A 24912-nucleotide genomic window follows, 5' to 3' on the forward strand; every position below is an offset into this window, starting at 1 on the left:
TGGACTGAGGGCCCACTCTTGCTTGAAGACTCAAGTCGCCAGCACCCAAGCAAGACGACCAGGAAGTCTTCATCCCCGCGAACCTCTTGGAAAGAAATAAAAGTTTTCTCTCTCTCTCTCGACTGCCGTCGGGTGATCTGTAGCTATATTGATTGTTATAGTGAAATCTTACATTATATGGAAAAAATTTCGTTCATAAATGGTTTACTGCAGCTCAAAAATGCTTTTGTGCAGAATTGCTGGGTATATGACCACCGGTGCGTAGAGGAGGGTCAGAGATTTTTGGCCCCGACTGTACAAAGGGGAAGGGGGAATTAAAGTTTTTTTTTCGGGTCCTGAGTACTTTTCACTTCACAGAAAGGTTTACAAAATCGCAGAGCGTGAAGCATTCTCAGAAAAGGGTTTAGTCAGGGTTGGCGGCAAGCTCTAACCGACCGCCATGGACCATGCGGTGTTCTCGGACAGTACACGTGCCGACGCGAACACGATTCGACCTCGCGGATTATTTTTCAACTGACAGCAGAGGAAATGGAGATATGAGATAATAATCAAATACTGAGATAATAAGCAAACTGCCGGACTAGTTGGCTCATGGCTATTGCCAAAATAAAAGCACATGACGCAAGACGAGGATCTAAAATGGAGAGCAACCAGACGGCAGCTCTCGTGTTCTTTTTACCGCGAGAAAAACAACAAGATGGCTGTAACTAGAAGAAAAAGAAGGCATGAGGCAATAAACATAGCCAAGGAAAATAAAGATGGCCGTCAGATCTATGTGCTACTCATTATCATGTTTGTTTCCTTAGTATACTTCATGGCAGTCCACTCCGTTTCGTCGTGACAACCCCCACTCCTCCAAACGGGGCGACTGAAACCTCTTCATTACAATCATCACCATCATCATGGCTCCAGACGCTATCAAAGCACGGCCTGTCGCACATCAGCGCATCTGGCCGGAGGTCGCGAGCTCGTCGACTAGTCGCCGTGGCCACCGCCAGTCCAGCAGCATTTCTGCAACATGCTCAAGCAAATTAGGCAGTGGAAAATGCAGCAGTGAACTCCTGTCTTGGTTGCGGCGTGGATTTTCATCAAGGGACAGGATGCCCAATATGGCGACACGGGTCCCTCAGGCAACGCTCCTGCTGATGCTTCTGGCACCTTCTGTCTGCATGTGTCTCCAAGTGAACCTTCGAAGGCAGCGCGAGGTCCACAAACGCGCAAGACCACCCGGAGGCGACGACCTCCAAAGCGCAGACAGCGGCGGCAGCAAAGCCAAGGCCAACGCCAGCAGCAGCAGCAGCCACAAGCAGCGGCCGCATTTGGTGGACGTCGGCAAGCTCCTGCAGGTCGTCCTCTCGTCGCAGTCCAACAACGGCAGTGACCGCACCGGCGGGTCGTCGTCGAAGCAGCAGCAGCAGCTGGTCGAAAGCGGGAACATCGGCGCGTCCATGGCTGAGCTGGTGGCCCTGCAGACGCTGCAGGGTGACGTGTCCTGGATCGAGGCAAAGTTTGTGAACGACTCGCAAGGAACGGGACCACGACGGCACCGCCACAGGACGCGACCTTATAGCCTCGAGGAGCGTCTTATGTTGATCGTGCCCTTGGTCTTTTTCGCGCTGCCGTTCCTCGTCTGGCTTGCCTGCATGGTCACGTGCATCGGGCGTGCGTCGGCAAAAAGTGTCTACTGAGACGTACGCGCTGGTTAAATTCGAGCTTGCGATTGTGCCGTCGCATACGAATGTTTTGTAGTGGAAGTATGGAAGAAGCCGCGGTACTCGAAAAGTTCGTGTGCGTGAGGACAGTTGTGCGGCTAACTCTACTGGTGCAAACTCTGGGCTCCGAAATGGCTCTGCGTTATATACTGTGGTTTGCAACTGTTTGGTCCCATTAAGAACGTCTAATTTGTTGCACACCGTATAACATTCACTGAAAAATATGATAGAACGAGCACCAAAGGGCATCGCCGGATAACTTTTTGGTCCTTCAGCTGGAGTCCACGAGTACGCACGCGCACAGCATGCGACGCACCATAGGAATGTGCAACCTTGTTAATGTACTTGTACGGATTATAGAACAGGGAGGGTGTAACCAACCTCGATCAAGCTCGGCAGGCCTACTAAAAATGCGCTGGGCCGGGCCCTGACTGCCGCAAGTTTGCAAATAAACGAAATTCATGCCATTGGCAAGCGTTCGATGATACCTTTCGTATGGCTCACGTCGATTTCCCGTACCGTTCATGGTTCGCATATAATTTAAGCTGACAATTTCGTTATATACCTTCCGACATCCTTGAGCAGGAGGAGTACTTTAAATGCAGACCTGCATTGAAATAATTTTCCACCGCTGAATACAACACACGCATTAATTTGGAACATTTCTCGCTGACAGATCATGCCATCTGAGGCAACCCTTTTGCCACGCACGCCAGTTGCTGGAATTAGTCAAATGAATAGACACGCTGCATGTAGCGGCTGTAATGCTTAACCCACTGTGTCCCAAAGTACGGCGTATCTTAATTTCGGGTTGCGCTCGCAAAGCAACCTCCTTCCCATCATTCTTAGCGAAACAGTTAACAGTGGTATTTAATTTTCTGTGCCTCAAAATAAGCCGCACTGGTCCAGCGACTAAATAAGACGCAGATATGGTCGCCTGAAGAGTCCCGAGGAAGGCGTGCTTGTGTGTGACTGCTCGAGAATAGATACAAATTGGAGAAAACACGAATAGTCATTGCTTTGCTCGGGAGCATATATATATATATATATATATATATATATATATATATATATATATATATATATATATATATATATATATAGCTCGCGTCAACCTTTATTCAGAAGTAATCAGGAGACGTATTATGTGAAAATACATTATCTATTTCTGATTTATTCGGTCCTGTGACATTGGTCACTCCTCTTCGGTGACGTATAGCCGTGGCTTTCAAGCGTCCGGCCGTGCATGGGAAGCGACCGTATCCACTGGCTGGTTAGCGACTGGACCTTGGCTGCATATCGCAGCCAATGGTGAGACGGTGCGTGTGCGGTGTGAGGCGAATGCGATCGCCGACGTGGGCACCCTCTACCTTGTGACTTTCGTGATTGGCCGCTGGCTGCTTTCGTCTGATGCATCCGTCACACCGACGCCAGACCAACTGGGATGAAAATGGATCCTTACAGAATACGCCCCCAGGAATATAGAAAGGTTGCAAAAACTGGGAGCCAGCTACCTTCTAAAGCAGCACCTCCTACACCACGCCGAAGCGGTTCGTCGTGCGGGCATGCAGAAGTTGAGTACAACGCTGGGGACTATACTTCTGCGAGCCTTATAGAGCTCCTGGACATTTAGGAGCCCTCCACGGGAAGTAAGAGCCGCGTTTCTTTTTCTAGTAAATAAACTTTATTCCTCCTTCTACGGCTTCATGCACATGGCGAGCACCAGCTTGGCACAGTTATGCTTTATCTTTCGTACTGACAGGTACATGTGAAGCAGGCGCTTTTCACCTGCCAAGCATTAGGTCGCAGTGATGTGCTAAATTCTTTTACCGCGATGCACGGTGCAGGAGTGCGCTGGTTCACGGTGCAGGAGTGCCACCACTCGGAGCCCTCTGCGCCAAACGGGTGGGCCACAATTTCGTCACCACTGACGACCCCAAGTGGTACCAGTCTTGGCAGCCGCTCAGACGGTACATATATAGCGGAATGCCATGCATAAGGGTAAACCGGCCGCCGTGACGGCCTTTCGGTCACGTGACGGGGGTCACACCTTGCTGACCTGATATTTCCGACCGCCATCTTACAATCTCGGACGGACAAGAAACGCTTGAATGTGAGTAGCAAGACAAGATGGCTGTCTGCACCGCGCTAGTCATTATAGAACCTTTCCTGCTTAGTTTAGCCAGTGTTAATGCGATACATTTTGCCTGGTAAAGGCGCACAAGTCCTTCCCAAGAGTGTAAATTTAAATGTAAGTAACTTTATTCAAGTTGCAGGAATTAATACAGTTAATTCGTGCGGGTGGCGTAAGGCTAAAGGCTCGGAAGCCTGACGAGGCCTTAGCCCCCATACACTTGTTTACAGCCTGCAGTCATCGCGATCAGCATCGTTATTATAGACGTCGTACAAGCACGGTATAGTTATGCGGTTCAAAGCAACGTTGTACAAAGGGGAATGGCAGCATCATCATCATCAGCCCTTAAACATGGAGGAAGAAAAGCACGGCCTCTTCCTCGTGAACTCATAAGACCGGAGATCACGGTATGTGCCATATTTTGATAGGCTGACAACAACAACAACACGAGCACACATCGACGCGGCGGCCAGTCTGTCCGCCTGTCCAGCAGCGCCCAAACATAAGACGCCAGTGTGGTATAGTGGAAAAAGCAGCGGAGAGCACCTTCTTACGAGGACGACGCTGTGCAGTTTCGCCAAGAGACTGTGTGTCCATCATGAAGGTACGGCTCCCTCAGGCAACGCTCCTGCTGCTTCTTCTGGCACCCTCCATCTGTCTGTGCCTGCACGCGAACCCTCGAAGCCGACGCGAGGTCCACAAGCGCGCTAGGCCACCCGGAGGCGACGACGATGGACGGCCCATCACTGCCCTCCAGAGCATCGACAGCGCTTTCAACAGCGGCGGCAGCAAAGCCAAAGTCAACGCCAGCAGCAGCAGCAGCAGCCACAAGCAGCGGCCGCATTTGGTGGGCGTCGGCAAGCTCCTGCAGGTCGTCCTGTCGTCGCAGTCCAACAACGGCAGTGACCGCACCGGTGGATCGTCGTCCAAGCAGCAGCCTGTCGGAAGCCAGGGCATCGGCGCCTCCATGGCCGAGCTCGTGGCCGTGCAGACCTTGCAGGGTGACGTGTCCTGGATTGAGGTGAAGTTTGTGAACGACTCGCAAGGGACGGGGCCGCGACGGCATCGCCACAGGACGCGACCTTACAGCCTCGAGGAACGCCTCGCGTTGATCGTGCCCGTGTTCTTCGTGCTGCCGTTCCTCGTCTGGCTCACCTGCATGATCATGTGCATCGCCCGCGCGTCGACCAGAAGTCCCTACTAGTACTGAGACGCACGCAGGCCGCACACCCTATAGCCGACGAGTGTGTCGTGGCGTGCGTGTGCTTCGTAGCAGGAACGTGGTTGAAGCCGGGACTGTAAATACTCGAGTGAGTATGATAATTTGGCCGTGACTTCTACGACTGACTGTGTAGATGCCTGCAGCCACGGCTCCGCAATGGCATATTGTGTAGAGTAGTCCGCACCTAAGTTTAATTCCATCAAGAATGTTTAATTTATTTTCCCAGTTAACGCTCACTAAAAATGCGAATGATTGAGGTGCAGAAGCACTGTGTGGAGCACTTTTTTGCTCGTTTGCTGGCGTCCACGAATACGCGCATGCGCACGGTGTGTCTGTCTCGACCCCAGATAAATGCGAGACACCTTCCCAAACCAAGGCAAAAGGGAGTGGAGTTTGTAGCCCAGCGTTAACCGGTGAATGTTCAGCGCCATGAATGAGACAGAGACGAGAAGTCAGGTAACAACAGCAAAGATATTCTCAGGAAAACACACGAGAGGCAAGTCAACCGCGGCATTTAGTCATTGAATACGAAGTAGCTGCTAACAGAGTACTAAGTACTTTGAGGAGAGCAAGCGCGCATAACTGGCTCCCTGGATATGCGGGCGCCTCATTGGTGATTTGATACATGTGGCGGTGGTGAGAGAGATATGTGGCCTGAATGCATTAGCGCCGACAGCGTTGTGGCTGACATGCGGTACTGCAGCAATAGTATAGGCCGCAGCGTTCATTTGGTGATCAAGTCTCTCGAGATCAACCATTAACTGCATGCCACCTCCCAGGGTGGCAGGGAGGTAGTACTTACACTTTGCTGCTGGAGTACATACAGATTACACACAAGCGATTCCTATTAAATAAGACATGTATATATAATAAAATAAAGCGAAAAGTTTAAATTGAAGGGAAGTTGAAAACAAGCATACAGTGACCGGAGGCTTACCCATGTCCATTCATCACGACACGAAGCGGTTCTCGATGGTGATGGTCCTTCCGGAACAGCAAGCGGGTTGTCGAAGGGTATTCGGTGTCGCCGGCGGCTTGGAGCGCCGGGAATGCTCGACTGCGGTTCTACCCCCGGGGAGCGGACTGCCGCGAGTAACGGCCGGGCCTCTTTTTATACGCTATGCGGCGGACACCCGAGACTTTCGTGAACGCTGCCTGTCGCTCAGACCCCTCAAACATCGGCCACGTTCAGACACCGTTTTGTTACTGCTTGGCCTTCATGTCGCAGCGCGGTGAAGGTCACTTTGGTCTTGGCCCTGATTGAATCACTTCGCCATCGGAAATGTACATCACAAACAGTAAAAAATACATGCACGCCCTTACTTCCATACTGCACCTTGAAGACCAGAAAAGAAAAATGCAAGCAAAACAAGACTCACTACCCCCTCTTCTGTATCCGTAGGTAAACCATAGGAATCACGTACGACTAATGCCGCATGCTTGTACTACATGTTCACGAGGAGCAGGACTGCATCCCAAAGCTTATGGTGCATAATAATTTAAACACCACCAGACGCTTTAATATGTTTCGTTAAACAAGGCATTAAAATGCATTATTGCTACCACGCATGAAGTACAATTCAATTAGAAGTAAGCGCACTGTGTGTCCGTATATTTGTGTCCTTGTCTTTTTGAGGATTTTCACGATCTAAATACAATAAAGTCAACTGCTCACTGTTGAAAATGTACTCCGTTTCGCCTAACTCCTAAATTTGTTTCAGAGACTACACTGTGAAAATATGCATTGGATGTTTGCGCAATATCTTCCGAAACTGTAACGACGTTTATATCAACTGATATTTCTGCAACACACGCCTTGCTATGTCTCAGGTAATTCCAAAATTTACTGAGGTCATTATTCAAAAGCCTAGGTAACATCGCGTTAAAGTAGTAGTCTTTTGAATCATGTATAATGCACTCAAGATTATTTTTTAACATTTAGGTGCGACTAGACTGGCGGTAAATTTTTTGCTCGTTTTATTTTTCGCGCGAGGTGAATGATCTTCGTCGTCATCCGAGGCGTGCGTTTATGCACTTTTTTTCTCGCTTGTGTGGCCCAAAGGCATTTAAACAATATCGGCACATCTCAATTAACCGCGCCCATAACTTGCTGATATCATCACTTTAATTGAAATTGGATAAATAAGTTTCCATATAATCTCTAACTGAAGTATCATCAGCCCTAGAGAAATCTTTCAAAGTGCGCAAGTCACTCACATTTTTTAAAGCGAAATTTATTGCCTCAGGGCATCAACGATGGGCATCAATGACACATTTTTATTGCGAGGAGTATTTTTGGCAAGGGGTAACGTAACACCTACTATACGTATGATGGTCTGAAAGGCCTTGCTCAATTAATAAGTTATGTACAGAAAAATCACAGTTTATGAAAACTAGGTCTAACATGGAAGATGGCGAGGCTTGCACGCCAGTAGGCTCGTTGATATTTTGAACGACATCATGCGTGAGCATTATATCAAACGTCTGCGCTGCTGCTATATCTATTACATCTTTGGAAACCAAAAGGGACGCCATAGTGGAGTGCTCCGGATTAATTTAGATCACCTGGGGTTTTTTAATGTGCGCGGACATCGCAAAGCACATGGACTTTATGCGTTTCTCCTCCATCGAAACGTGGCCGCCGCGGCCGGGACTTAGGTCCCTCAGCTGGCAGTAGCCAAGCACCTTATAACCAATTAGCCGCCGCAGTGATACCTGCCACCAGAAGAAGAGGAAGCTATTTCTTTCCGTCTCAAATTCTTGTAGTGCAGCAGACATGCGTCAGCGATGAAAAACGTGGTAAAGATCGCATGAATGTGTTTTCCATGCCTTAATGCAATGATCACTGCACCCCTCCCCCTTCCCAATAAATAAGATGCCCGTCCGCTCTATTCATTAGTCTTCATGGCATCCCTGGTCCTCGCGGTACACCCATACTCTAGCTTCTTTCTCCTAAGCGGGGCAATTGAAATGTCATCGTCATCGTCACCATCATCACTATTTCAAAGCACGGCCTGCCCACATCAGCGCCTACGGCCGCCGGGGGTCACAAGGATGTCGACGCGGCGCCCTAGCCACCGACTGGCAAGCAGCCTGTCCGCAACATGGTGAAGCCAGTGTGGTAGTGGAAAAAGCAGCGGAGAGCACCTTTTTACGAGGACGCTGTGGAGTTTCGCCAAGAGACTGTATGTCCATCATGAAGGTACGGCTCCCTCAGGCAACGCTCCTGCTGCTTCTTCTGGCACCCTCCATCTGTCTGTGCCTGCACGCGAACCCTCGAAGCCGACGCGAGGTCCACAAGCGCGCTAGGCCGCCCGGAGGCGACGGCGGTGGATGGCCCATCACTGCCCTCCAGAGCGTCGAAAGCGCTGTCAACAGCGGCGGCAGGAAAGCCAAGGTCAATGCCAGCAGCAGCAGCAGCAGCCACAAGCAGCGGCTACACTTGTTGGACGTCGGCAAGCTCATGCAGGTCGTCCTCTCGTCGCAGTCTAACAACGGCAGTAACCGCACCGGTGGGTCGTCGTCCAAGCAGCAGCAGCCGGTCAGAAGCCGGCACATTGACGCTTCCATGGCTGAGCTGGTGGCCGTGCAGACGCTGCAGGGAGATGTGACCTGGATTGAGTTGAAGTTTGTAAACGACTCGCAAGGGACGGGGCCGCGACGGCATCGCCACAGGACGCGGCCTTACAGCCTCGAGGAACGCCTCGCGTTGATCGTGCCCGTGGTCTTCTTCGTGCTGCCGTTCCTGGTCTGGCTTACCTGCATGGTCACATGCATCGCGCGGGCGTCGGCAAAAAGTGCCTACTGAGACGCTCACGCTGCGAATGCACTCGAACTGAAAGGTGGACGTGATGCAAAGTCTGGGCTCCACAATGGCTCTGAACATTAATCGCACCTATGTTTCAATCCATCTAGAATGTCTTAATTTGTTACACCGAACAACAGTTTGTAAAAAAAGCGAAAGAACGAGCATCAGAGCCACAACTGTGGACTTTTTGGTTCGTCTCTTGGCGTCCAGGGGGACACACAAGCGCACAATGCGCTATGCCGCAGCTGGCTCCCTCACGTATTTCCACAAAGAGCGAAAAACGCGCTAACAAAATGGGACGTAGTTCACGCTAGCTTCCTTTCGATTTGTTTATTTAGTTGTCCGAAGAGCTTGCGTAAGGCAGTCATATAGCCATAAAGATACTGAAATTCTAAGCGTACTTGATAAATTTGCGATAGTGTCTGTGGTGTTTTGGAGGTAATGCAACCTTTATTTGTACTAGACTTGCTCAGCTGATCTGCCACTCACCGCGCTTGGAGTAGAGCCAAGTATCCATGTTAATATAACATTTACAGTTAGCCATGTCGTCATTGCAATAAAGGATTTCTAGCTGGTTATTAGTAACACCCATATGCGTTTCTCGATTTAAAGAAACGGGGTACTGCCCGAGCCTACGGCGCTAAGTATTGAGGTTCTTTTGGCGCTTAAAACCGAAACTATGCAAGTGGCCTAGAAGCTCCCGCAGCCCCAACCATACGAACGTACGTCAGACGGTGGCTCATGGATCACGTGCCTTTCTGTCGAACTGAAACTCCGAACTGCGGCCAGACGTCCCCTGCCACGTACCGGAAAGGCGATAATGTCTGTTAAAACTTTCTGTATTCTCCCTATGCCATTTGTTAATTATGACCTTGACTGTGTGTAGAGTAGAAATAATTTAGTTTCTTTTTTATATATATGAACGCATTGGACACGTGTACCCGCGGTGTCCAAGGATGGCTTGGCAGATGTCCGCAGCAATGCTTCAAGCCATTTCCGGAATATTGAGTTTTTTTTCTTCTAGGTGTTAATTGGGTTCGGAGGTAAGCTCGGCGCATGCGGAAAAGTGCTGAGACTTGAAGGGCGCGGCGGAAGATGTCATTGCGCACACTATGGGTGAGCTAGCGCTTTGCATTTACCCATGGAGCCAACCAAAACCCAGCTCTTTGGTCATGCTAGTCGGGGAAACAGCTTCGAAACCCGGCTGTAGTCCCACTGGCCACTTCGCGTGTTGGTAGATGATCGCGCCGCCTATAGGCTGAGTTGTCAACACGTCCCGCGACCCGTGCGACTTTTATTTCTTTACTAGGCTACTCTTTTCAGCACCGTTGAGTAGTTTGCCTGAAAACCCCCCAAGTGGTCGTTGGATAGGCGTTCGTGCGATGAGGACGTGTTCTGGAGTGTCTCTTGGTAATTCGTCTCGGAGACACGAAGTTCTTCCGTTTTCAACCTGACGGAAGACATCTGGAGCTACTTCGCAACAACCTATAAGGGTTTTTTTAATGTTTTTTAGTTAGGCACAGGCTTGGCAGCAGAATTTAAAGAGAACTTATTGAGATCACGGCCAGGTTTGTCAGAGACCATGCTGCACGACGTGTTTACAGCGGCTGACGATAACGGATGGCTGAAATGGTGTCGCGCCCATCGATCAACGCTCGAGCGCTTGTGCTAAGTCTGCAGGTGGTGGTATACCTAATCTGTGGTATCGTTGAATATCATCAAGCCTGGCATATCTGCGCGGAAAGTAAAGCCTGGAACGCCCTCTTCGTCTCCACAAATATTAAGCAGAGTCTAAGTCTCCCTGGCTATCAGATAATTAATAACACAATATCGTTTTCAAACATAAAATCAGGGAGCCGCTGCTCAACCAACGAGGTTATAACCTATATAGTTTTCTTGTCGCCTTCATTCCATATTTATCATATGAAATAAATAAAAAAAAATCGTGAACAGCAACGGTGATAACGGGCAATCCTGCTCGAATCCTTTGTTCACCTCAATGGTTGTCGAGCCCTTTATCTCTCCCCCGCCGCGGTGGCTCAGTGGTTAGGGCGCTCGACTACTGATCCGGAGTTCCCGGGTTCGAACCCGACCGCGGCGGCTGCGTTTTTATGGAGGAAAAACGCTAAGGCGCCCGTGTGCTGTGCGATGTCAGTGCACGTTAAGGATCCCCAGGTGGTCGAAATTATTCCGGAGACCTCCACTGCGGCACCCTATAGCCGTCTTTTCTTCCTTTCTTCTTTCACTCCCTCCTTCATTCCTTCCCTTACGGCGTGGTTCAGGTGTCCAAAGATATCTCTTGCCATGCAGTTTGTACTCTATTATCTCTCTAAAGTTCTTTTAGTTATTGCATTTTCTCATGACCGATAGTTTCACCTTTAAGTATGCTCAAAATAGGAGCTCTCTATTTACGCCGTCAACGTAGGGATCTCGTTTATCGGACGTCGCTTGGTTCTTGTCACGCGATAGCAGTTGTGACATTTGGTCGCGTCGCGCACACGCGAACGGTCGCATTCATGCTGGGGTGCAGTCTTTTCTTTTTTTCCTGGGCGGGGGGGTTGACGCATGCCCTCCGCCATCTGCCTGGGGTGGTTTTTTTTTTTCGTTTTCACTCTGTTAATTCCAACATCCCCATTTCGGTGTTTTCTCTGCGTAAACACGCACGCACTCCGCCCTTTCGCTATGGTCTGACTTGTCTTCTTTTTTGCTTGTATTTTGTTCCTTTCTTCTCCCTTCTCTTTTCGTGTTTCCTTTATTTGGTTGTTACTATTTTATTTCACTTGCAGGCGCACCCCTTCGAGCTCTTCACTGTAGGGGTCGCTCCAGACTATAGGTAGCGCTTGTCCATTTTGTTCATAAAATTGTCTTCACGAGAACCCTTACGAAAATGGTCTACAGGAAGTCTATAAACTTCTTATAGTATCTATTACCTTCCTATAGGTATTTCTTTTTGTTTATTCATAGTCTATAGACAAAACTGTACTAAAAGTCTATGGTCATAAATCTACAGATTGTCTATAGACTGTCTATAGGATTTGCATTGCCTATAGATGGTTCTCTAGGGTTTGTCTATAGAGAGACTACAGACTTTATAGGCAGAAGTCTACGGCCAGTCTATAGACTGTCTCAAGAAATTTTTGTAAGGGAAGTGCCCACGAGTCATATCATGCGCACAAGAAATTCGGATCCCCGCCTCCCCTTCTTCTCCGCGCCACCCTGCTCCGAAAACCCTGGCGCCCTACCTGCTTTCTATCTTTTATTTTTTCTCTCCACCGCCTTCCCCCACATTTGGCACATGCGGAATGTAGTCCTTTGCTAGTAAGCGCACTTGTCTCCTGCTCGTACGTCCACGTCTTTTGCGCTCTTTCAGTTTCTGCGAACGTTAACCAGTTGGCCCGCCTCGGTGTTCTGCGTGTAAGTATACACTGGTATGTCGCCCGCGCGAAGAGCAACAAGCGAGCAGAGTGCGCGTGCAGCTAGAGTGCGCGTGCAGCTAGCAGAGATGCCGCGCTTGCGCAGAGCGAGCTCGAGGGCACGCGTTACTCCCCTCCTCCCTTTCCTTCCTGTAAACGCAAAAATAAAATAGTAAATATACACGAACAAGCGCGAGCGCGCAGCTGCCGCTCAAGTGTTCCGGGCTACATGTACTCTGTGTGCATATCCCACTCTGCCGCCGGAAAGAAACAAAGAAAGCAAATCAAAACTACGGCGCCCAGAGACCGCAAGGACACGCGTAGCCATGACGCAGATCCTACGTTGTTGTCACCTGACCAGAACCGAGTGACTCCCGAAAGACCAGACCCGTATAAACGTACCGAAGAGATGTAGCGCAGAAGAGGCAGGGGCGAGAGATGCATGTACGCTCTTCGCTGTGCCGTCCCTCTCCAGAGTGTATATAACTCTTCGCTAGGTGACACCAACTTGCCCAAAGTGACACCCGTAACGAGCACGCGAGATGGAGAAAACTATTAAGATACTAATACGTCACAATGCGCCCATGGAGATTTTGCACTGTTTAAACTTTCAATCGCCGCGGCGGCTCAGGGGTTATGGCGCTCGGCTGCTGACCCGAAAGACGCGGGTTCGATCCCGGTCGCGGCTTTCGCATTTCGATGGAGACGAAATTCTAGGGGCCCGGGTACTGTGCGATGTCAGTGCACGTTAAAGAACCCCAGGTGGCCGAAATTTCAGGAGCCCTCAACTACGGCGTCCCTCACAGCCTAAGTCGATTTGGGACGTTAAACCCCCATAGACCATAAAACTTTCGTCACGAGAACCGAAAAGAGCGCCCATCGAGCGCTGCAATTTCAAGCAGTGTTCAAGATAATTAAGGCACGAAACGACGACGATATTAACCAATTTTACCGCAAACATTCGCGGAATACTTTTCTCCGGGCGACGTGTTTGCCCCAAGCGCCTCTCGATCTCCGTGTCATACTGCGCAGTTACACATCCGGAAAGGGAAGAGAAACCACGCGACCTCCCCCCCATCCCTCCCTTCTATGTGGGGTGGCACAACAGTTGGCAATATCACAGTTCGGTAGGTGCAGGAAGTCATTGTGCTAGCTAACATCATTCTTGCGCTGTGCACTGATTTTTTTTTTTCTAAATTTAGCGGATCCTCAATAGGGCGAAAGAGGTCCTGTATACCGTTCACCAGCGAAGCTCCACACGAAAATACATAAAGTGCTATACGCTCATGTGCGTAATGGTGTGTCGTGCCAATTAATTTTATCCAGCGCAAATGGCGAAGTTCGGTGCCAGCGTGCGAGCGCGTGTGCGGATTGTCTATAAAAAGAAAGGAGGACAAAGCCTAATTCAAGTCTCAGTTTATTGGGCATTTATAAAGAAAAAGAAATGCGGTCACTGACCATGTCATGAAATTCAAAGACGTTTCGGAACCTCGTACGAGGTTCCGAAACGTCTTTGAATTTATGCTTCATATATATTCTTCGGTGACCTCCGCGCTTGCGGTGTGGTACATCTTGCACCAAAGAGTCCGTGGGTGAAGGCATGGCGCAGCCTGGGCACTGGAATGTAAGAGAGACGTACGCACATGCAGCAGACTCCACGAGGAAAAGAAAACGTTTACTGTTACAGTAGCGCTGTTCATATTGCGATTCGGTACTGCCTCTCTGGGATGCAGGCTTCGTGCTTATAAGTGCAAACAAAACAAAGTGACGGCCAGTCAGAACGCAGATAATACACAAGAAGGGAGCTGCATACAGAAGGCTGAGAAAGCCGCTGTTACGTCGCACACAAGTAGACATTGAGCAAAAGCACATATAAACAGCTGGGTATGAAGGCAAATTGATAAGGGTACATCACAATCAGCTGCTGCCTACAAGAACATTTGACCGTGCAGCACATGCAGGGAGCATTTGGTGTGTATACCACGCATGAAAGAATTGCAACAAGAGTTGGGGCCGGTTGAGCAAAGGTTAAAAGCAAGTATATACGTATAAGGAGTATAAGACGCTTGTCTTCTCTTACAAAAATGGTCTATCGACTTCTTATAGACTCTATATACCTCCTATAGATATTTCTTTTTATCTATTCTTAGTCTATAGACTGTGTATAGACAAAAGTCTACTAAAACTGTATGTCCATAAATCTATGGATTGTCCATAGACTGTGTATAGTATTTGTGTTGCCTATACAGACTGTTCTCTAGGGTTAGTATATAGAGAGTCCATAGACTTTTAGACAGAAGTTTACCTATAGAAATTTTTGTAAGAGTTGATGGTCAAGGGAAGCCGGGACAAACATACCATTAGAGTTAGTGCCGTCTAATGTCTCCATATAGGCAGAAATTACAATCTTCGTCAAAAAACAGACTGCAGCTCGTCTGACTATTTCGAAAATATAGTATGGACGGACGGACGGACGGACGGATGGATGGATGGCTGAGGCTGAACCCTTTAAATCGGATGGTGGTTCAAGCTATCTAGCCACGACTTGTGAAATTTTACTCTTGTCTTGATTTTAGCTACCAATCAGATAACCTTTGCTTGGTTACTTCTACCCGCCTAAAATCTACTTTCCCTTCACTGTCCTTAAACTCCAATGCCTTGGATAAATCAGCCCCGCTGCTCTCCACTATAGGGTGAAGTCCTTTAAGAAAAGTATGAAGTATAGTAACTGCAGCGCAGAACACCACCTCTCGGCGAATACGGCAGGTGCGACAGATATCGAGAGAGGCACCATCTGCCGCATATAGTTGTTGAAGGCGAACCCTCGTCACGCTGGAATAAACAAACCGCACGTGTGCTGCTCACCTCCATTCCTTTCCGGGAAGGCCCTTTACTTCCTGCACTTGTCGCAGGGGCATCCGCCGGTGGCGCACTGGCACTCGCTCTGCGCGGTGCAGGTGCACTTGGGGTCTGCGGGAAAGCAGTCAGATGCGTATACGTGGCCATGAATTTAAAATGGGTTCAACAATGTAGGCGTGTAATTTTGAGGTAAAGGTGAGCATGCAACCTCGACAAAAGACACTGGATCCAGCAGTTGGATATCTATATACTGCGTAGCTGTCGCGGCCCGGAGGGTCAATGGAAAGTTGTTAGCACAGTAGTAGTAGTAAGTGGTTTTATTAAAAATAATAATAAAAAGGAAGGAAAAGATTTTTATGCTAGCCCCGGCATCTGCCGTCGATATTGAAGCACCTGAGCTGGGGCAGCTGAAATAAAGGATAGCAGGCAGAAGGGAGAAATGAAATGAAACAGGTTAGGGGGAAGGTAATGTACGCAAAATCTATTTACACAATAATAAATATATAGGGGTTGCGCGAGTGATATGTTCATAAAAAAGGGATAAAAACACGCGCACAACACTACGTACACTACAGCTGGAGGGGGGCGTCCAGCTGTTAATCGTCCAAGGTAGCACTCGCGGAGCGTTCGGTCACTATATTGTGAGCACAGCCCGACTGCTGTATACGGACATTGCACGGTAACACCTCAAAGTGTACGCTGCTCCCATCAGCAGTACACGAGCGGCAGGCATGAGCAGTGGTGCGACGATATTGCACAGTGCACCGTATTTTCCCGGACACAAGTCAGCCTGGGCACTCGCAAACGAATAGCATACGATTTTGCGAAAGAAGTCACTCGGTGTCTCTGCAGCTCACTAACTCGGTGAAGTATTATTGCCGTAAATATGCTGCTCCTTAAATCGAGCCAATAAAGTCTGTCGCCCATAACAGGTGCACTGCGCAATTACAGGGCTATGATTTTTTTCTCATTCGTGGCAAGAGGCGCGTTCGACTGAGCCCTCAAAATTCCCTGCCTAAGAAAAAAAAATGGCGCCACAGGTTGCCGGGATAGTTTGCGTTCTAGCAGGGCGACAGTTAGGAACGACCCATGCATAAATTGAGTATACACCGCGAAAAAGACCAGCTCAAAAATTCATTCGAGCACGCAAGAACCTGTCTTGGTGGTACAAGAGGCCTCGGTGGTATTATATCTATATACTTCCAGAGCAGAGGTAGATATTTGTAACTCACCTCCACACTTGCAGGCGTGATCCATGGTCCTTGGAGAAGGGGTTAGTCTTCTTTCCGCTGTCTTCGCGCGAAGCTGACTTCCGCTCAGTGTGCTTGCAAATAGCGCGCCGCGACTTTTATAGCAGGCTTTCGGACCGCCGTATACCGTCGTGTGCAATGCGTATCTGATTTGTACTCGCCTAATCGGTGCCGTGCGCAGATCTAGAGCCAATGAGAATGCTGCTCTCGGGCGAAGGGCAGAGCAGGCAGTGCCGCAGAGTGGCGCCACCAGCTGATATCCCATTCTTCGGGATGCAGTCAGGCTCTGGGTGCAGTATCACAATATGCTGCGTCGTGAAATATGTAGCACCATGTTTCGAAACATACTTACAGCAAGGAAGAAAATGTGGCGCTCCGGCCGACCCCGCTGTGCTGGTAATCTTGTTCGCAGGGTGAAGACGTTTGAGACGTGTGCCATGATATATATATATATATTTCACTTCTTTCGCTGACTCGTTATGGCCTTTGCAGCAAGCGGAGTGCGGGGGGGTCGTTTTTATTGCAGTAGTACTACAGGCCGCACTTTACGTATTTCGATCGTACATATAAATGAGTCTACGAAGCCTCTGAAGCAGAACCAAAATAACTGAATAAATTAAAAAATGGTCGCCAGTGCGCCGCGCCTGGATTTCGTAGCTTCGGCCGTTACCAGCACTGCGCCCCGCCTTGGCGGGCGCTATAGTGTCAACGGCATCTGAAGAATAGATTCTTAGAAGACATTTGTTGAATTTAAAGGAGCAAGGAAACATGCGCACGGGACATGCACCATCTCGCTATAGGCGTAGTAGGCCTCCAGCGGGACCTCGCGTACATCAACATAACTTTCAGAACTGAGCGCTCGTAGAGTCTAAAAAGTTCGTGCATGCGAATAATCACGGCTGCATGTCCCTTGTCGACATTGTGGTTGCGTCGTCTAGTCAGCTTCTAAAGCACCCGCTACAATAAAGATGCCGCGTTCACCGCGAATGGCTTCGAAGGCATCAACTGACTGCCAAGCAAGGATATATCTATCGAGATGAAAAGAACTGTCATTGCAGATCGCGCGCGCAGCTTGCGGCGCAATCAGCGCAGCCAAAAACCGCGATAGTCAGAGATTACGAGATTGCGCGGATGCAGTATTTGTGCGCGGTGGGTGCCCGTTAATTGCCTCTGCGGCATCGGAGGCAACGAGGAGGTCGACGATGTCGCTGCCGCCGCACATCAGCTTCCTTCTAACGACGTTCCACTCGCCCTGGAGGATGTCTGCGTGGTGTTCCACGGTCAGCCCCGTCAACAACACTCGAACCCATGCACATGTGCATGGGTTCGAGTGCACATGTGCAGCGCAAGGCGAGCGCATCTACGCGTCGTCTGCGCGCGCTCATTACCGCGCCTCCAGCGCGCGATGATCATTCAAATGCGCGTCGGCTGCGTGTGGCTGGGGAAATACGGGTGCGCCGCAGACTTCCGCTCAGCGACGCGTGCAGTGATTGCGGTGCATATCGGAGGTGGCATATCTTGAACGGTTCTGTTGATAGTGGTGTGTGACCTGGTATTTGCACGTGATCGGTTTTTTTTTCCTTTATATTTGCTGCGCTGCCAGTGAATAAAGTTAGATGAAGTTTAGCGCTAGTCCTGTGTGCCTCTGTCTTGTGTTCGTCTTGGTCGCGCTACAGTTCATTTGTTACAATGGAGAACCATTTTCTCAGAGCCGCATCGTGAGATGCTCGCAGCGTACAGGGCGCTGGGCATCATTACGTTCAGCCTCAGAGCACTCTTGTGACGGCGCTGCAGTGCGCACACTAATGGCAGAAGAATGGTGAGCCTCTGCGCATTCAATAAGCAGCCCAATGGGCACTGCGACTTCCTTAGACGTCCTGCGGACGTCCAATGAAGTTTCAGTGCCCATTGGGAGGTGGGCTTGACGTCCTGCTTGCTCTTCGTCAGGTAGTGCTCGCGTGTGGTACTTCGGACAATATGCGGCCCAGCCAGGCCGCTTGTGCAATGTGCCCGGCGCGCGATTAATTAGACACATTTAGCATACAGTGTTATTGTTACCGGGAGCCTGCGCGCAGCCAATGCGCATGCGCAAATCGCCTTGACAGCTCCAGATGGCGCCAGGTACCCGGCAGCCGCGCGCGCGCCCGCAGCATCGGGACCAATCAGCGCGTGCTCACTGGCGGTGGACGGGCTCCCGGTACTTCGATAATGGCAACGGTAACGCGTTACACGGTATGCAAAAAGTGTCAATTATCGACAGGGCGGTACGTGCGCGTGGCTCTGTATACAGTGTATTTTATGTTGTGTAAGTATAGGCAGTGGTCACTCGCGCGCGGTTATGTTTCGAACAGTGCCTTGACTCTGGCGCGTGAGCGGCAAAAACTTGTTTAGCTTTCGTATTTTGTACAGCTCTCTTGCCTAACATTTCTCGCTATCGCTGCCCACTGCATTTCTCCTCGCTGTTCGCACCCTGCCCCCTTAATTTCTGCCAGCTGCACCTCTGGTGCTTAAGACTGCCGCGGCCAGCAACATGCTTTTTTTCCTTTTTTGTTTTTCTTTCAATAAACCGCTTCTACTGGAGCGGAGCGGTTGCTCTTCGAAAAGAAATGCAAATGAAAACAAAATTCTAAAAAAAGAAATGCGTGCGCCGAGGCGCTGAGCAGCGCGTGGACCTTCGTCACAGATGATGTGTTTGCGACGGCGTCCATGCAGTCCGGCAACGCTCACTACATATATGTATAGCGTTCTAGAACTACAACCTACGTGCATATTCAGTTAACGCATCCGTGGAAGCAGACGACTGCACTCTCTCAGCCTTCTCCCCCAGCGCTGCAGAAGTAGAGTGCTAGAGCACGTGACTAGAACTTGCAGCGCGCGTCACTTCCGCGAACTGAATGCCCTGAATGTACCAAAAGCAATGACTTCATTCGAACTTTGCTGCGTTCCCGCTCGCCTGCCTCGCCCCGAGAGATCCGATACTCCAATTGGTCGAGGCGCCGTGGTCACGTGTTAACGCGCGCTTTTTTACTCCGCACAAGACGCCGGCGCCATTCGCGGGTATTCAAAATGAAGATTGGTTTTGGGGGAAAGGAAATGGCGCAGTATCTGTCTCACATATATCGGTGGACACCCGAACCGCGCCGTAAGGGAAGGGATAAAGGAGGGACTGAGAGAAGAAAGGAAGGAAGAGGTGCCGTAGTGAAGGACTCCGGAATAACTTCGACCACCTGGGGACGTTTAACGTGCACTGACATCGCACAGCACACGGGCGCCTTTGCGTTTCGCCTCCATCGAAACGCGGCCGCCGGGGTCGTGTTCGAACCCGGGTACTCCGAATCAGTAGCCGAGCGCCCTGTCCACTGAGCCACCGCGGCGGGGAAGAAAGAGTTACCGCTTCGTGTTTTTGTGCGACGGAGTTTTGGCGGGAAGCGTTTCGCCAGCTCTGACGACGTTTACAATGTTGCGGCGATGTCGAGTTTGTGTTGTGCTTATGGGTGCAACAGCCGACCGAGAATTTCAGCCTACACTGTTCATGCCGCCCGCGGAGCAGGTCTAGCTTTCGTGTTGAGCCCAGTGCTGAACGTATTTGTTCCGACAGGGTTGTTACGAGTCTACCAATTGGCACAGTAACGCCAGCTCTCTTCAATACGTCATATCTGCGTGCATAATATTTGAGTATGCAAGCCAGGATCTGCGTTAAACACAGTCGCAAACATGCTGAAGGCCGTCATCACGGCCGTCGAATAAGCGTGGAAAACTGGCAGGTTGAAATTTAATTTTGTAACGTGGTCAAGTAAAAGGGATCCGTCATGCAGGGACGCGCGAGCGACCCGGAGCATTTACAACGTTCGACGAAAGCTGCTACGCTTATGTATATACGGCGTGCCACGTGCTGACGAGTTGACAGTTGCGCGTTCGTTTTAAATTATTTTTGAAAATTCACGCTGTTTTTTTTCTGATAAGGTTGTGCCATACCAAATCTTACTTTATTTACAGCAGTAGTACAGGCTTTTTATGAATGACAATTACACGACTCAACCCAGTGCTCTCTTATCTGCCGTTATTGCATGTGCTGAAGAAAGATTGCAATTATCCAGACGAGCATCATTCTAGTGAGCCACGCAGTGCTGCAGCTTTGCGCGAAGCAGTGGTTTAAAGACTTCAGTAGTTGCCGTCAAAGCAGGCAATTCATCCATCAAAAATATTTTGATGACAACTGTGTAATAGTACGCAACTGGGTCATAAGACTCGCCAATCTACGCTCAAGCACAGGTGAATGCCATGAATAATGCCTGTTGGACCATTTCAACGTTAGTCTGTGATGGACTCGAGGCAGAGTCACTTTGAAAGAGTTCACAAGCTTTCCTCCACTAAATATAAAAATTAAGACAAGTGGACAACTACATCCTGAACAGCACAACCGATTGCACATGCAAACTCGCCTTTGAAGGTAGAATATATCATGAAAGCATTACACCACCAATGGTCCATATGAGACCTAGACCGCACGTCTGTTTCTAACATAAGTAAACGCTAAATATCCACACCCACAGCGCATGTCGTTCCACTTCCTCTTGGCGGCGTTAAGGCTCAGATGATATTGGACAAAAGGTGCCATTCGAAAAACAACGCTTCGAGGATATTCACTATAGCGTAGCTCGCTCGCTCGTACACACTTCAACAGTGAACTCCACAATCAAAGCGATCGCAGTTCAAAAAAGCTTCGATAAAGCCGTGCAATGCGGGTCAGGGCAGTTGTTGGAGTAACTAATTTTTAATCTAGCTGCCATGTCATGATCTCATTTGATTCGACTGAAGCGAAGGCAGAAAACAGAAAACACAATTCATTCGGGCACAATTCCGCCGTCAATGCAGAGCGAAAGCTACTTTTAAGCAATTCTTTAGTTTTATTCAGGTTCTTAGATTTTTATTAGGGTTACGTTTCTATTTTTGTTTCTTTTTAATGTTTTATTTTGTTTCATTTTTAATTTTATTATTTTTTGATTTCGTGCTCCATGCCTCCCAGGGTCATTTTGCATAGTGACATGACCTTGAAGAACGGGAGCAGCAGAGCTTTCGCTCTAAAGACCTCTCACAATCTCAGTCAACTTCCATTTGTGTGCACTAACAATCGAGTGACGTGCTGCATGATATTCCACGCTTAGCCGTGCCTTAGTCCTTCAATAGCTCTCTGGCCAACCATTTGCAATTTTTTGATTCCATCTTCTTCACTCACCACAGGACAGAATAAATTACGCAGGGCACTTAAGACCACGTACGTGCTGTGAATGCGAAAGCATAGGTGTCTCGTCATGGTCTGCTATTTAACTATAGTTGCTTACTAGTTAGTAACTAGTACTATATCTCAGGCCTTTAGCTTGCAGACCTTTACGTTGAAGTCCTTTAGGCCAAAGGTGTGTGCCTCTAAAGGTATTTACCCTAAATGCCTTGGACCTAATTAAGCCTTCACCACATAGGCCTTTGATGTAAAGGTGCCATTGGGTCTGTATGAATGACATTAAGGCCTGTGCTGGCTTTCGCATGGCTGCTGTGGCAGTTGTGCTGATGACATCATTGGAGTTTTCGGACCATTTCGTCTGGACGACAGCGCCAGGTATCATTGCCGATGAGCGCAGATATATAATGCTTTCGCATTACAATATTGCAGGCTTGTTGCTTCCGCTCCTGCTGCTGCAGGATGTGCAAGCTGTTTCATGCCTAAAGGGAAACCGGGAGCGCGTGACCACCGCGCTTCGCAAAGCGCTGCTGCCGACAGCTGGCAAGGATCGGCGGCAAATGCGCATGTGCAATAATTCCAGGAATGCGGCAGGTGCAGCCCATTCTCGCGGGATCTTAGCAGCAGCGGTTCTCAAAACGCGGTGGCAACGCTCCTGGTTTCCTTACAAGTGCGAAAGAGCCTGTACACGTGGAATACCCAGGCAGGCGAACTGGTTAATATTTGCAGAAGCTGAAAGAGAGCAGTGATGTGGGTGAGCAGAAGACAGGAAGTTTATAACCCATGTGTCTAATATATATATATATATATATGAGGGAAGATTGCAAGAAGACAAACGCGTCAAAAGCATGGAGGGCATCAGGATTTTCAAGGCAGGGTGGCAATTGGGAAGGGGGGAGCCGAATTTCGACTATGCATGATATGCCTCTGTGCACTGCTTCTCGTGAAGACAAAAAATTAAACGAACGAACTGCAGCCATAAGGACAGCGTGGCACAAACTCACTTGCCATAAAGGTAGCCCATATGGTACGGGCATAATGAGTACGGGCTGCATTATGAGAAAACGACCGAAGCAAGAATATTATAAAGACATTGAATTATAAATGTGCTTCGACACGAAGGGGACGCGCTACCGAACTTGCAGGAGCGACACACTCAGTGAAGAACGCAAAGAGGTGCGTCACTGCGCCTCCTTGTAAAATGAAATAGTAAGAACGAAGTTACGAAAACATGAAAAAGAGGGATGCAGAAAGGAACAAAATACAAGAAAAAAGAACACAAGTCAAACCCTAAAAAAACGGTGGAGAGCGTGCATGCCCACCACCGCAAAGAATACATGAAAAAAGGTAGTCTGGAATGAACAACTGCAAACGAAAAAAATATAGCACACCGGCCAGCTGACGAAGATCATGCATGTGCCGCACAAAAAAAAAAAGCACCCCAAAGTGGTTGCCACCACATTTGTGCTCCAAGTGACCTAACATATACCGACTATATAGCTGTTATCACGTGAGCAGAACCAAGCGACGTTTGATAACGAGTAGTTGTGCCAGTTGCATTTCAATGGAGACGAAATGCTAGATGCCCGTGTACTGTGCGACGCTTTCAAGGAACCCCACGTGGTCGAAATTATCCCGAGCCCTCCACCACGTATGGCGTCCCTGTTGGGCCACTACAAGACGTTAAACCTAAGAAACAAAACCAACTTGTCCCTGCATAAGAAAAAAATACAGAGCTCCTGCGGAGTAGATGAAGGTATCGGCAAAGTAATGCAATGCCTTGTATTGGTCATGAGATAATATGAATACTTCAGCAATTTAAGCGATATATATATATATATATATATATATATATATATATATATATATATATATATATATATATATATATATATATATATATATATATATATATATATATATATATATATATAGGGCATAAATTGCACGGCACAGGACAAGGAGCACGACAACACTTGAGTCACACAAAGGATGTAGGCAGAATTGTCCGTTCATAATGAACCTTCGGAATGCAGGTATTGATTCAGACATTGTGAACTGGATTGCAGCCTATTAGAGCGATCGTATACAGCCCATCCATATTGGGAACTGCATGCTGAATTCTCTAGAAGAAATATATCGGGTCATTGTAGGGACTGTTATTGTTTTTGATTGATATCAATTTTATTACTAATTTTCTTGAATCGCCTGAAAAATAAACTTTTCGTTGACGATCGTTTCACTCCAGAGTGGTCATTACACGTGATGAAATTAACCAGTGTCGGCAAGGCTTTTGAGATAGGTGCATTGAGTGGGAGATGGAAATTAATTGTTCAGAATTAATCAGTTTGCTCATAACACAAGAACAAAACTTTCCTCTGACTATAAAACTGGGGAAAATTTTTCGTCGAATGTGCGTAGCTTTAAGTATTTAGGAGTGATTATTCGTCATGATCCATGCTAGCAAACCCACGTGGAAGAGGTCTGCTTTGAAGCATATTGAAAACTTTTTTTAGAAAAAAAAAATGCAGCATGCACTGAAGAATTTGGAACTAATTGCATACAAGACATTTATTCGCAGTTTTGGAGCAGAGCTCCTCTGTCTGGAGCCTTATATGAGACACTCTATATGAGACACTTATTAAAAAATACAGAGAACCACGGTGCATTTTGTTTGTTCATATTATCGGAGAGCTGACTCCGTACCAGAGATGCTGAAATGTTGCGATCTGGAGCTGTCAGAAGCACGACGAGAAAAACAATGACTGAAATTGTTAAAATTATCAGATAACTAGGGATAAAATAAATCAACAAAGAAACGTGTATTCATCCTCCTCTAAAATGCAGTACGCATTTGAACCAGATACAGTGACACAATGCAGCATAATAATGCATGCCTAGGTGACTTCCAGAACTCTTTTTTCTGTCTTGTATGAATTTATGAAATTGCCTTCCGGACTGTGCTGTAGCAGCACAAAATATCAGAGTTTCAAACGTTTTTTGGAATTGTACAATAGGCAATGAGAGAAGAATTTCTCGTATCTCCACTGTTGCTTTCACCCATGTTTTTTTAATCGTTGCTCTGTCCATGTTGATGCTTTGACCATGTTTTGTAATGGTCTATTGTCAGAGCATGAAATTCTTGTTTTTTTAAATTTTTTGACAATTTTTCTCTTGTTATGGCCCTCAATTGAGGGCTACAGTATTTTTAAATAAATTTATGAGATAAATAAGGATAGCAGGCAACAGGAATAGCCTATAGGCTATGTAGTAAAGTC

At 48.3% G+C, this 24912-nt stretch overlaps 3 protein-coding genes and 1 long non-coding RNA gene across 4 annotated transcripts; 3 read left to right on the forward strand and 1 right to left on the reverse strand.

The window, feature by feature from the left end:
• The first annotated feature begins 925 nt into the window (after positions 1-925).
• Positions 926-2144, forward strand: LOC144135526 (uncharacterized). The gene has a single exon (XM_077668171.1). The coding sequence runs from the start codon at positions 1101-1103 to the stop codon at positions 1686-1688; it is 588 nt and encodes a 195-aa protein (XP_077524297.1). The 5' UTR covers positions 926-1100; the 3' UTR covers positions 1689-2144.
• Positions 2145-3953: 1809 nt separating this feature from the next.
• LOC144133502 (uncharacterized) lies at positions 3954-7799 on the forward strand. The gene has a single exon (XM_077666643.1). It carries the CDS (start codon positions 4445-4447, stop codon positions 5048-5050), a length of 606 nt encoding a protein of 201 aa, XP_077522769.1. The 5' UTR covers positions 3954-4444; the 3' UTR covers positions 5051-7799.
• Positions 7800-7882: 83 nt separating this feature from the next.
• LOC144135527 (uncharacterized) lies at positions 7883-9580 on the forward strand. The gene has a single exon (XM_077668172.1). It carries the CDS (start codon positions 8256-8258, stop codon positions 8874-8876), a length of 621 nt encoding a protein of 206 aa, XP_077524298.1. The 5' UTR covers positions 7883-8255; the 3' UTR covers positions 8877-9580.
• A 4208-nt stretch (positions 9581-13788) lies between these two features.
• Positions 13789-16536, reverse strand: LOC144135528 (uncharacterized). The gene is made up of 3 exons (XR_013315523.1): positions 16381-16536; positions 15155-15259; positions 13789-13906 (listed from the first exon to the last, which is right to left on the reverse strand). It is a non-coding gene; the product is annotated as an uncharacterized LOC144135528 (long non-coding RNA).
• Between the last annotated feature and the right edge of the window lie 8376 nt (positions 16537-24912).

This window comes from Amblyomma americanum, chromosome 5 (genome assembly GCF_052857255.1).
Source record: "Amblyomma americanum isolate KBUSLIRL-KWMA chromosome 5, ASM5285725v1, whole genome shotgun sequence".
Taxonomy (NCBI): domain Eukaryota; kingdom Metazoa; phylum Arthropoda; class Arachnida; order Ixodida; family Ixodidae; genus Amblyomma; species Amblyomma americanum.

Coding starts and splice junctions, on each gene's coding strand:
- LOC144135527 (XM_077668172.1), top strand. CDS start 8,256: ATGTCCATCATGAAGGTACGGCTCCCTCAGGCAACGCTCCTGCTGCTT.
- LOC144133502 (XM_077666643.1), top strand. CDS start 4,445: ATGAAGGTACGGCTCCCTCAGGCAACGCTCCTGCTGCTTCTTCTGGCA.
- LOC144135526 (XM_077668171.1), top strand. CDS start 1,101: ATGCCCAATATGGCGACACGGGTCCCTCAGGCAACGCTCCTGCTGATG.